This window comes from Bos javanicus, chromosome 19, assembly GCF_032452875.1.
Source record: "Bos javanicus breed banteng chromosome 19, ARS-OSU_banteng_1.0, whole genome shotgun sequence".
NCBI classification, from domain to species: Eukaryota; Metazoa; Chordata; class Mammalia; order Artiodactyla; family Bovidae; genus Bos; species Bos javanicus.
The window spans coordinates 47,773,477-47,786,868 of NC_083886.1; the positions used below are offsets into that span (position 1 = coordinate 47,773,477).

The 13,392-nt window shown below is 46.3% G+C and overlaps 1 protein-coding gene across 4 annotated transcripts in view; it reads left to right on the forward strand.

Moving 5' to 3' along the window:
* The window catches only part of ITGB3 (integrin subunit beta 3), a 69,861-nt gene that overhangs the window by 28,291 nt on the left and 28,178 nt on the right, over positions 1 to 13,392 (forward strand). For all 4 annotated transcript variants that reach the window (XM_061392255.1, XM_061392257.1, XM_061392256.1 and 1 more), the window contains exons 3-5: positions 9,156 to 9,351; positions 10,757 to 11,009; positions 12,926 to 13,088. In XM_061392255.1, the coding sequence (XP_061248239.1) occupies positions 9,156 to 9,351; positions 10,757 to 11,009; positions 12,926 to 13,088 (612 nt within the window). The remainder of the gene's footprint in view (positions 1 to 9,155; positions 9,352 to 10,756; positions 11,010 to 12,925; positions 13,089 to 13,392) is intronic.

Sequence of the window (13,392 nt, forward strand, 5' to 3'; positions counted from 1 at the left end):
TCTCTCGAGGAGGGAGGCGGGGAGGAGGGATAGCAGAGGAGGCCAGCATGGGGCAACGTTTGTCAACCAGGGAGAATGGAATCCCGGCCTGTAACTTGAACATGACTGCCATCTTTATTTTTTTTCCTGAGGGCTTCCCCTGCACTGACCAAGTGTAACTGCTGAAAGTGTCTTGGCTGTTGATTTTAAAAACCAAAATGAACCATCTGGGCCATTTTGCCTGTGATTTGTTGAATAATCGACCCTGGAAAACCTTCGGCTTCTGCTTCTCCTACCTTGGCTGTTACAGGCAGGGTTGGCAGTGCCTGCAAAAACAACTGGTTGGGCTGAGCTTTCCCTGGTCCTGCCGGACAGCAGCTCTGGGTGTGGATAGCAAGAACTTGGCTGGGTCTTAGGAAAACATAGCCAACGTGGATGAGTGCAGACTTTTCGGTCCATCTGCATAGGGTGTGTTCTTGGGGGGGCTGGATGCTGATATGGGTTGGGGTGGTGTGCTGTCTCTGGACTGTGAATCTAGCAGAGAAGTTGGCCTCACACTGAGATTCAGCTTGTGGTCTTGGCCTCGGTGGCATCACGTAGGGAATTAGAACCTTCCAAACTTGCCTGCTGGTAAGAATCACCTTGGGTGCTTGTTAAATATAAGGATGTCCAGGGTGGACCCTGAACCTGTTGCATTAGAATGGGTTGTTATTGAATATCAATAACAATAAACTAAAATGCTTTCCTTTTCCGCTCCTTCTTTCTGTTCTCTCCACAGCTCTCTGTATGTTCAATTTCTTGTCCTCATTAGATGTCAATCAAGAGAACAATTCATTATTGTTAGTTATTGTTAATTTATTTGGAGGCATTTGTTAGCTCTCTCAGAGAAGGCAATGGCACCCCACTCCAGTACTCTTGCCTGGAAAATCCCATGGACGGAGGAGCCTGGTAGGCTGCAGTCCATGAGGTCGCTAAGAGTTGGACACGACTGAGCGACTTCACCTTCACTTTTCACTTTCATGGATTGGAGAAGGAAATGGCAACCCACTCAGTATTCTTGCCTGGAGAATCCCAGGGACGGGGGAGCCTGGTGGGCTGCCGTCTATGGGGTTGCACAGAGTCGGAGATGACTGAAGCGACTTAGCAGCAGCATCAGCAGTTAGCTCTCTGGGAGAGGGGAAAGTCACATGATATATTGTTCCTTGCCCTCCAAGAAAAAAGTATGCAGTAATAGTAGTAGTGGGGATTTTCCTGGTGGTCTAGTGGATAAGATAACACGCTCCCAATGCAGGGGGCCCGGGTTTGATCCTTGGTCAGGAAACTAGATCCCACATGCTGCAACTGTAGATCTCACATGACGCAAAGAAGTTTGGAGATCCCATTTGCTGCAACTCTGACCCCACACAGCCAAATCAATAAATATTAAAAAAAAAATAGTGGTTAAAATGGCAACAGTAGAAAAGAGTTACCTATTTGAATTTATTGTTTCTGTGTGTTAGTTGTACCCAACTCTGTGGACTGATGCTGAAGCTGAAGCTCCAACATTTTGGCCACCTGATGGGAAGAACTGATTTATTGGAAAAGACCCTGATGCTGGGAAAAATTGAAGTCAGGGAGAGAAGGGGACAACAGAGGATGACATGGTTGGATGGTATCACCGACTCGATGGACATGAGTTTGAGCAAGCTCCGGGAGTTGGTGATGGACAGGGAAGCCAGATGTGCTGCAGTCCATGGGGTCACAAAGAATCGGACATGACTGAGTGACTGAACTGAACTGAACTGTGCAAACCTATGGACTGTAGCCTGCTAGGCTCTTCAGTCCAAGGGATTCTCCAGGCAAGAATACTGAAGTTGGTTGCCATGCCCTCCTCTAGGGGATCTTCCTGACCCATGGATTGAACCCGAGTCTCTTCCATCTCCTGCATTGGCAGGCCGGTTCTTTACCACTAGCACCACCTGGAAAGCCCTTGTTTATATCCGATCAAAAGGACTTGAGTATATAGTACTTACATTGAGATTTTTACATCTTGAAAGTGTTTCCTGTTCACAGTTTTATTTTATCCCCTGACCAGCCCTGTGAAATAAGTAGAATAATGACAGCTATTCGCACTGTGCTTCCCCAGTTTCTAAAATGGGATTAACGGAGAATGGGACTAACAGCATGTGTCATTCTCCCAGGAGAGGGTGGGAATTCAGCTCATACAGAACGTGGGCTGGAGCCTCCCACCTCTGTGCTCCAACCCTTTCCCTGGGTCTGGGTTATTTTTGCCCTTTTTGTGTAACATCTGGTTTCACTAGGCACTGGAACTTGACCACTTCTCTCCGCCTCCTTCCAGCTTTCTCTCTGAGTCACCTGCACACATTCCTTCTACCTGCTCAGCCTGGGTTTTTAGGACAGGGAATGGAGCCCAATTGTGTTGAGGTCACTGCCTTGGTATGCTTCTGGGACAGCAAGCTCTCAGGGAGAGGGTGGCCAAGGAGCAGCCCTGTTAGGTTCCTGACCTCTGCTGTCAGCGACCACGGAGGGAGGGGAGGAGACAGTTTTTGTTTCTTAGTGTTTAGATTTCTAAGGAAATTCATAACAAACCAAAAGCACTGTCAGCAAGGCTTAGTACTTCAAACTTTCCTCTACTAAACACTGCCTTGTTAGAAAATGGGGGTCAGGAAAGCCCCTCCAAAACATTCTCTCCCTTTACCATGCAGCTTGAAGATACCCGACAGCCTTGCTCTTCTCGTCGTTTCCTGGGCTCTCCCTTCCCCCTCTCTCTTTCAGCATCTGTCTTACTCCTGGAAAGGATCAGCAACAGGGCATCTTGGTCCATCCAGTCATTGCCTTTTTTGGAAGGTTTTCTGCCTGGGGCTTTGTGGGCAGCTGGAATCAGAGGTACAGTAGGGAGTTTTGTGAGCAAGAAAGAGACTGCTTCCTGAGAGAGAAGGGTTGGGAGAGACAGGCAGGAGCAGGAAGAATTAGAACACAAAAACGCTAAACGCTCATGAGTTCTCCTCTCTGCCGTTCTGTCCCCGGCTGAGCTAGGGGAGTAGGGCAGGACTTTCATCTCTCTGAGACTTGGAGGAGCTGTGATGTCCTGTTAGGATCTTAACCAGGAAGGTTAAGTCTCATGCGCTGTTTCCCATTGCTGATGCCGTTTCTCTTACCTGTGAAACTGAGTAAGAAGGAAGCTCTTTCCGTGTTTTGCCTGGGCTAGGTTGGTGCATGTGCCCTTTGTCTTAGTCTGTTCAGGCTGCTGTAACAAAAATGCCATAGCCACAGTGGCTTAACAATGAACATTTATTTCTGACTATTTTGGAGGCTAGAAAGTCTAAGATTGAGGTATCAGCAAATTCAGCATCTCCTCACTATGTCCTCAAATGGCAAAAGGGGACAGGGAACTCTTTTTTTTTTTCCTTCAATTTTTGGCCTTACCTCTCAGCATGTGAGATCTTAGTTTCCTGAACAGGGATCAAACCTGCATCCCCCTGCTTTGGAAGGTGGAGTCTTAACCACTGGACTGCCTGGGAAGTCCTCCAGGGAGCACTCTGGGGCCTCTTTTATAAGGGCACAATACCTTTCATGAGGGCTCGCCCTCATGATCTATCATCTCCCAAGCCCCCACCTCCTAATACCATCATGTTGGTGGTAAGGGTTTAGTGTATGAATTCTGGGGGGATGCAGAAATTCAGTCTATAGGACTGTTGGTGTTGTTCATGGTCCCATCCATGCGGGGAAGCCCTTCTGCCTATTAGAGGAAGGCTGGGCAGGAGAGTTCAGTTCAGTTCAGTTGCTCAGTCATGTCTGACTCTTTGTGACCCCATGAACTGCAGCACACCAGGCCTCCCTGTCCATCACCAACTCCCAGAGTTTACCCAAACTCATGTCCATTGAGTTGATGATGTGATCCGACCATCTCATCCTCTGTCGTCCCCTTCTCCTCCTGCCCCCAATCCCTCCCAGCATCAGGGTCTTTTCAAATGAGTCAGCTCTCCGCATCAGGTGGCCAAAGTCTTGGAGTTTCAGCTTCAACATCAGTCCTTCCAGTGAATACCCAGGACTGATTTCCTTTAGGATGGACTGGTTGGATCTCCTTGCAGTCCAAGGGACTATCAAGAGTCTTCTCCAACATCACAGTTCAGAAGCATCAATTCTTCAGCGCTCAGCTTTCTTTATAGTCCAATTCTCACATCCATACATGACTACTGGAAAAACCAAAGCCTTGACTAGATGGACCTTTGTGGACAAAGTAATGTCTCTGTTTTTTAATATGTTGTCTAGGTTGGTCATAACTTTCCTTCCAAGGAGTAAGCATCTTTTAATCTCATGGCTACAGTCACCATCTGCAGTGATTTTGGAGCCCCCCAAAATAAAGTCAGCCACTGTTTCCACTGTTTCCCCATCTATTTGCCATGAAGTGATGGGACCAGATGCCATGATCTTAGTTTTCTGAATGTTGAGCTTTAAGCCAACTTTTTCACTCTCCTCTTTCACTTTCATCAAGAGGCATTTTAATTCTTCTTCACTTTCTGCCATAAGGGTGGTGTCATCTGCATATCTGAGGTTATTGATATTTCTCCCTGAAATCTTGATTCCAGCTTGTACTTCCTCTAGCCCAGCATTTCTCATGATGTACTCTGCATATAAGTTAGATAAGCGGGGCGACAATATACAGCCTTGACGTACTCCTTTTCCTATTTGGAACCAGTCTGTTGTTCCATGTCCAGTTCTGACTGTTGCTTCCTGACCTGCATATAGGTTTCTCAAGAGGCAGATCAGGTGGTCTGGTATTCCCATCTCTTTCAGAATTTTCCAGTTTGTTGTGATCCACACAGTCAAAGGCTTTGGCATAGTCAGTAAAGCAGAAATAGATGTTTTTCTGAAACTCTCTTGCTTTTTTGATGATCCAGTGGATGTTGGCAATTTGATCTCTGGTTCCTCTGCCTTTTCTAAAACCAGCTTGAACATCTGGAAGTTCAAGGTTCACGTGTTACTGAAGCCTGGCTTGGAGAATTTTGAGCATTACTTTACTATCATGTGAGATGAGTGCAATTGTGTAGTAGTTTGAGCATTCTTTGGCATTGCCTTTCTTTGGGATTGGAATGAAAACTGACCTTTTCCGGTTCTGTGGCCACTGCTGAGTTTTCCAAATTTGCTGGCATGTTGAGTGCAGCACTTTCACAGCATCATCTTTCAAGATTTGAAATAGCTCCACTGGAATTCCATCACCTCCACTAGCTTTGTTTGTAGTGATGCTTCCTAAGGCCCACTTGACTTCACATTCCAGGATGTCTGGCTCTAGGTGAGTGATCACACCATCGTGAATATCTGTGTTGTGAAGATCTTTTTTGTACAGTTATTCTGTGTATTCTTGCCACATCTTCTTAATATCTTCTGCTTCTGTTAGGTCCCTACCATTTCTGCCCTTTATTGAGCTCATGTTTGCATGAAATGTTCCCTTGGTATCTCTAATTATCTGGAAGAGATCTCTAGTCTTTCCCATTCTATTGTTTTCCTCTATTTCTTTGCATTGATCGCTGCGGAAGGCTTTCTTATCTCTCCTTGCTATTCTTTGGAACTCTGCATTCAAATGGGTATATCTTTCCTTTTCTCCTTTGCTTTTCACTTCTCTTCTTTTCACAGCTATTTGTAAGGCCTCCTCAGGCAGGAGAGGGGGAAGGACTTCAAGCATCAGGAGAGGTTTTAGGCTACAGATTCAGGATTTTCTGAATATGGATGGCTCCTTGTGGTTCAGTCTCTCTCCTGGAAACATGGCTTCCAGTCCCCTGAAGGGCTGGGAAGACAGGATATTACCTATCCATCCCACACCTCCCGTATCCCCATCTAGCATTCTGTTCCCTAATCGCAGCATTCTCAAGTGTGGCTCTTCCCAGGACACTCTCTTCCACAGTCCTGATTCTCTGCCTTGATTCCCACTCTGCATGGGATGTAATACAACTTACCATTTTATCAGGTTAATCACACTCAGGCCATCTAATCAGCATCTCACCTCTGCCCCTTCTGAGCTCTGCAACTCTGGAAAAATTACCTATTTTCTCCAAACCTTTGATTTCTTACTTGTTAAGATTGGGTTCCTCAGTTGTGAAACCTCCAAGCCTCAGGTTTGTAATTTGTAAAAAAGCAATAGTTCCAGCATTTAGAACTGTAATCAGAAGGACTGCAATATTCCACGTTCAGCGCTTCTTCCAGTGCCTGACATGCAATGTGTGTGTGTGTGCTAGTCATTTAATCATGTCCGACTCTTTGCAACCCCATGGACTGTAGCCTGGCTGTCCATGGGATTCTCCAGGCAAGAATCCTGGAATGGGTTGCCATTTCCTTCTCCAGGGGATCTTCCTGTCCCAGGGATTGAACCCAGGTCTCCCGCATTGCTGGCAGATTCTTTACTGTCTGTGCCACTAGGAAAGTTACAGGTCAAAGAGTTTGTGTTGTGTGGTTGTCACTTTCAAATGCACAGTGAAGACTGTTGAAAAGCAAGGCCACTGTTTCTTCTGCAGAGACCACGGTCTGGCTCAGAGGACGTCTCTCCACTCATGAGTGTGCACCCAGCCCCGGACAGCCTCGGGACAAGGGCCTCAGCCCTAGAGGTGGAGGCTGAGGGTGAGCTTGGTGGTGTCTTGGTTCCGTGTGAAAGAAATCAGGTTTCACTCATTTTAAGAGGTTAATGACATGCAGTATGTACTCCGTAAATGTTAACACGAGTTGTTCTGGAATGTCGGTAGGGTTATTCAGCTGCCTTCTGAAAGTGGCTGTGAGACGGGGTGGCTGGGGGTGTGGGGGATTGTTGGACTGAAGGCCTAGATGTTGTGAAATAGGTCTCAGGAGAGGTCTTCTAGCTTTCCAGGCAGTCCCCCCACAAGGCTGGCAAGAAGCCCTCGTGGGCTTGTGTCCACACAGTGCTGGCTAGGTTTGCTGAATGTCAGAGGAGGAAGAGACTGAAAGCATCATGTCATCTAAGCCCTCTGACAAGGGTGAATGGGAGAGGAAACTGAGGCTCAGTGGAGTGAAATGACTTATCTGAGGTCACATGGCTGGTTAGTGGCAGACCTAGGATCAAACCCATTTACTGATTTCTAGTGTCTGTTCCGACACAGCGTGTCCCCCTGTTCAGTGCTTGGGTGGAAACATACACAAAAGCTCCAGAGGGTGGTGGGGCACATTCCAGGGTGTTTGGAAGGGTGCTCAGCCTGCCCTTTGGCCAGCATGAGGGAGGAAGCTGAAAGTGATAGAACAGGCTCTGGTTAGTGGCCTGACATCATGGGATTTTCCCAAGCTTGTGAAGTGTGCTGCTGCTGCTGCTAAGTCGCTTCAGTCGTGTCCGACTCTGTGCGACCCCATAGACGGCAGCCCAGCAGGCTCCCCCGTCCCTGGGATTCTCCAGGCAAGAACACTGGAATGGGTCGCCATTCCCTTCTCCAGTGCATGAAAGTGAAAAGTGAAAGTGAAGTCGCTCAGTTGTGTCCGACTCGTCGAGACCCCATGGACTGCGGCCTACCAGGCTTTTCCGTCCATGGGATTTTCCAGACAAGAGTACTGGAGTGGGGTGCCATTGCCTTCTCCCTTGTGAAGTTTATTCATAGTTAACTTATCCAGGAACTGTTTATAGAACGTCTTACAATAATAGCTAACAGTTATCGCGCACTTACCCTATGGCAGGCACCGTACCCTGTGTTTTACAGGTACTGCCTTATATTGTCCTGTAGAACACCCTTGTGAATACGACGAAGCAAGGCCTGGAGAGTTTAGGTTACTTGCCCTGGTAACTAGCTAGTAAGAGGCAATGCTGAGCTGTGGTCTCAGCCCATCTGTGCTCTTAGCTCCTACGCTCTGTTCTCTCCCTGTATCCTCCCCTATCACCTGGGTGGCCAGCCTCAGATTGGGTGCTGGAAATATAGGGGAAAGGAGATACACATAATCCCTGCTCTCGTGGGTCTCACACCCCAGCAGTGTCTTAACACAGCGGCTTCCAAACTGTTTGGACCCTGACTCACAGAGAGTACATCGTCTTCCTTCCTTTCTTTTTTATTGGAGTATAATTGCTTTACAATGTTGTGCTAGTTTTTGCTGCACAACGAAGTGAATCAGTTATATATATACATATATCCCTTCTCTCTTGGCCTACCCTCCCACCCACCCCTCACTGCAGAGTGCTGAGTTGAGCTTCCTGTGCTTTATGGGTTCCTACTAGCTATCTGTTTTACACATGGTAGTGTATATGTCAATCCTACTCTCCCAATTTGTCCCACCCTCTGCTCCCCCAACTGTGTCAGCATGTCTGTTCTCTATGTTTGCATCTCTATTCCTGCCCTGGAAATTGGTTCATCTGGACCATCTTTCTAGATTCTACATATATGCATTGATATATGATATTTGTTTTTCTCTTACTTCACTCTGTGTGACAGGCTCTAGGTCCATCCATATCCCTACAAATGACCCAATTTTGTTTCTTTTTATGTCTGAGTAATATTCCACAGTATATGTATACCATATTTATTATACAATTTATACCCCACTTCCCAATATATAAACCTTTCACAAAATAATATTTACTTTTGCTACTTATATACTTTGATACTTTCTATTCTGTTATGTTGTTATTGTTTAGTTGCTGAGTTGTTTCTGACTCTTTTGGGACACAGTGGACTGTAGCCCACCAGGCTCCTCTATCCATGGGATTCCCCAGCAAGAATGCTGGAGTGGGTCACTGTTTCATTCTCCAGGGGATCTTCCTGACCCAGTGATCAAACTCCTGTATTGCAGGCAGATTCTTTACCACTGAGCCACCTGGGAAGCCATTCTATTATGTTGTATTTTACTTAATTAATGGGTGGTTGAAACCTACTATGTTGATTTTTCCAACCCACAGGTAGGTTACATTTTACAGTTTGAAAAACTGCCCAGTAGGCATCTTATTGTACTGCCCGTCTTCTTATCTGCCAGTCCAAGAACAGACACTCACCTAACCTTTCTGATGCCTCAATTTCCCCATTCTGTACAACAGGCCTAGGTACTGTCTTAGGAAGGACCACACATGTTCACTGATGTTGGTTTAGCTCCAAAGTGCTGGGTAAGCTCTAGGCGGTCGGGAGGTGGCAGAGGCTGCAGGAAGCAGACAGCCACCATTGGTCTGATCACTGACCTGCCCCTGGACCTCTGTCTTACAGGCGCTGCCTCCAGGCTCGCCCCGCTGTAACCTGAAGGAGAACCTGCTGAAGGATAACTGCCACCCGGAGTCCATCGAGTTCCCTATCAGCGAGGCCAGAATCCTGGAGGCCAGGCCCCTCAGTGACAAGGGCACTGGAGACAGCTCCCAGATTACCCAAGTCAGTCCCCAGAGGATTGCCCTCCGCCTACGGCCAGGTAGGGAGCCTGTGGACGTGGCTCATGAGGAAATTGTGGTGGGAAGAGAAGGATGTCGGGGGAGGTGTGAGCAGGAGAATGGAAGAAAATGGAAGGCTTGGGGACCTGGAGTCCGAAGATTGGAGTTTGAATCTTGACTGTTCCATAGATTAGCTATTTGACCTTGGGAAAGTTAGTTAACCCTGCTAACATTGTGATGTTTAGTTGCTAGGTTGTGTCCCACTCTTTGTGACCCCACGTAGCCCACCAGGCTCCTGTGTCCATGGGATTTTCCAGGCAAGAGTACTGGAGTGGATTGCCATAAAAATGCCTGTTTCTTGTTTTCCTCAATGTCTGTTTTATCCAGTACATAGCTTTCTCTTGGGGCTCAAATGATATATAAGATGAGGAAGCAGTTTATAAGCCCCCTTTCCATGTGAGATTGAGGCAAGGCCATGGATAGGGGCAGAGAAAATAGGGGCAGGAGACCTTCAGAGGGGTAAGGATTAGGCTAAGAGACAGGCTTTTCGAAGCACTGATATTGACTTTCCAATTAAATCAAGAATTTAAGAAAGAGCGTTTCATGTGCAAGGCATGTGTTGGGTACTGTGCGATTCAGAGAAGAGTGGAACACAGTTCCTCCCTTTACAGAGTCTGGAGTGTAGTAACTGCCAACACTTCTGTGATCCTGGGTGGTAAACCCTTGGCACCCAGGGATTAGACAGATGGGGATTTAGAGACAGTGAAGACTTTTAGGATGGAAAAGAAGAGGTTAAAAATAGGAGAGTTAAAAGATTGAAAGAGTAATAGGATCGCAAGGGGAGAGGAAGAGGAACCAGGGCTTTCAAGTTTGGTTTGCTCAAGAAGTTACTTCAGGGAATTCCCTGGTGGTCCAGTGGTTAGGACTTGTTACTTCTATTGTGGTGGCCTGGGTTTAGTCCCTGGTCAGGGAACTAAGATCCCATAAGCCACATGGCACAGCAAAAAAAAAAAAAAAAAAAATTGCTTCATCCTAAATATGTCCAAAGGCTTCCCTGATAGCTCAGCTAGTAAGGAATCCATCTGCAATGCAGGAGACTCCGGTTCCATTCCTGGGTCAGGAAGATCAGGAGAAGGGATAGGCTACCCACTCCAGTATTCATGGGCTTCCCTGGTGGCTTAGATGGTAAAGAATCTGCCTGTGGGAGACCTGGGTTTGATTTCTGGGTTGGGAAGATCCCCTGGAGGAGGACACGGCAACCCACTCCAGTATTCTTGCCTGGAGAATCCCATGGGCAGAGGATCCTGGCAGGCTACAGTCCACGGGGTGGCAAAGAGTCAGACACCACTGAGTGGCTAAGCACAGCACAGCCCAGAAAATATGTCCAAATCTGCTTAAGTCTTAGAGGAAGAAGAGGAGAAGACTTAATGTCCTTCTGCCTTACAGATGATTCGAAGATTTTCTCCGTCCAAGTTCGGCAGGTGGAAGATTACCCTGTGGACATCTACTACTTAATGGACTTGTCTTACTCCATGAAGGATGACCTGCGGAACATCCAGAACCTGGGTACCAAGCTGGCCTCCCAGATGCGTAAGCTCACCAGTAACCTGCGGATTGGCTTCGGGGCCTTTGTGGACAAGCCCGTGTCACCATACATGTATATTTCTCCACCAGAGGCTATCAGAAACCCTTGCTATGAGTAAGTCTCTCCTGTAGAAGCCAGGATAGCATCTCTTCCCATTGCCCCAGATATGCCCAAGTCCTGCTTCTTATTTCTACCTCCAGGTTGGCTTTGTTGGCTGCCTTCTGGCCAAATTGTTTCTCCTCTTTACCAAGGTCTCCCTGTCTGGCAAGCGGGCCAACCCACTTACTGTGTTAATAGATAATAATAAACCAAAATTGTTAATAATAAACAAAGCTATTTGGAGACCTAGAAAGGAAATTCATTAGCTTCCTGGTCTAGGTCACAAATAAATAGTAGACCAGAGAGAATAAAAGAGAAATGAGACCAAATGTAGAGAGAGAACTTTATGGATAAGTAAATAGAGGAATTATGATTTCAGAATGATCGATCCCATTGTTCTTGTCCTCCTTATCTAGAAGATGGGCCCTACAGAGTTAAAATGCAAGGAATTAAGTCCTAGAGGAATATAAAAGAGTGGAAGTGATATTTATTGAACCATCTAGCATAAATAGATGTGTCCCTACTTTGAGACTTTGGCTTACAACTAAATGGTTTATTTATTTAATTGGTGGTGAGACTATGCAAGTTCATGGACTATAATTTAAAATAATGGTTATCAAGTCTGTCAGGGTACGGCTTTACTTTTTAGATTTGAGAGTTATGTGGGTTGTAAGTTTACCCAGTAAGGATCCCAGGGAAAAAAAAACAACAACTGTGTCCTGTTTGACACAGATCTATCAATTTATTGATAGCTCAGAGACATAAAGTTATTGATAAACTTTTGCTTATTGTTATGTTAATGTTACTTTAGAGAAGTGTTGAGTATAAGATGTTAGCAATAGCAACCAAAGCCTCACTCTGATCTGAGAACCTTCCCCATGTTAACTCACTTAAACCTTACAAGTAAAAGATGCTTGCTCCTTGGAAGAAAAGCTATGACAAACCTAGACAGTGTATAAAAAAGCAGAGACATTACTTTGCCATCAAAGGTCCGTATAGTCAAAAAAAATCTGTATAATCAAAGCTATGATTTTCCAGTACTCATGTATGGATGTGAGAGTTGGTCCATAAAGAAGGCTGAGTGCTTAAGAATTGATGCTTTCAAACTGTGGTGTTGGAGAAGACTTTTGAGTCCTTTGGACTGCAAGGAGATCAAACCTGTCAATCCTAAAGGAAATCAGTCCTGAATATTCATTGGAAGGACTGATGCTGAAGCTCCAATACTTTGGTACCTGATGCGAAGAGCTGACTCATTGGAAAAGACCATGATGCTGGGAAAGATTGAAGGCAGGAGAAGGGGACAGCAGGGGATTTGATGGTTGGATGGCATCACTGACTCAATGGGTATGAGTTTGAGCAAGCTCTGGGAGTTGGTGGTAGACAGAGAAGCCTGGTGTGCTGCAGTCCATGGGGTTGCAAAGAGCTGGACACAACTGAGCAACTGAACAACAAGGCTTCACAACAACTCTTACTAGCTATCATGTCCCCATTTTTTTTATAGGTTAGGTATAGAGAAGCTTGCCTAGGGTTCCATGACTAGTAAGTCAAGGAACTGGGATTTGAATCAAGACAGTCTGGTTCCACAGTTCACTCTCTTATCCTTTGAGCTAGCTGGAGGTTAATTCAATGTGATGCCTAGGTAATTTGAAGGGGTTAGTGTCTAAACTCTCTGGATAATTCTAGCTTCATAGAACTGGACTGGATATACCACTTTCCACATCTCTCTCCCTCTTTTCCCTCCAACTCCCCAGGCAGTCTTTTCTTCACCCCTATCCCTGGCTACACCACATGGCATGTGGGATCCCTTAGTTCCCTGACCAGGGATCAAACCTGCATTCCCTGTATTGGAAGCACTGGACTGCCAGGGAAGTCCCCCTCTCTGCAATCTTTTCTGTCAGATGTATGTTTAAATCATCTCCTTCCCTCCCTAGTATGAAGGCTACCTGTTTGCCCATGTTTGGCTACAAACATGTGCTGACACTAACTGACCAGGTGACCCGCTTCAATGAGGAGGTGAAGAAGCAGAGTGTGTCACGGAACCGAGATGCCCCAGAGGGTGGTTTTGATGCCATCATGCAGGCTACCGTCTGTGATGTGAGTTTGGAGGGTGTGGAGTGCCAGGTGTGGTTGATGCAGATCAAAATGGGGAGGAAGTAGTTCAACGGTGGGGATTTCTGGGTGAAATACAAGATAGGAACTAAGCAGAGCTTTGTACAGTATGAGCAACATGTTGCTGCTGATAAACAACCTCCGCTTGTATTTGCTCCCTGGCCAGAGCTGATATTTTTCTTATGGGACCCAGATGCTTACTGGGGAGAGCATCTCCCCACCTTCTCTGGAAGTATATCCAAGTCCAGGCTGGGTTCACTTAACCTCAGCAAAGTGGGCAGATGTTCAG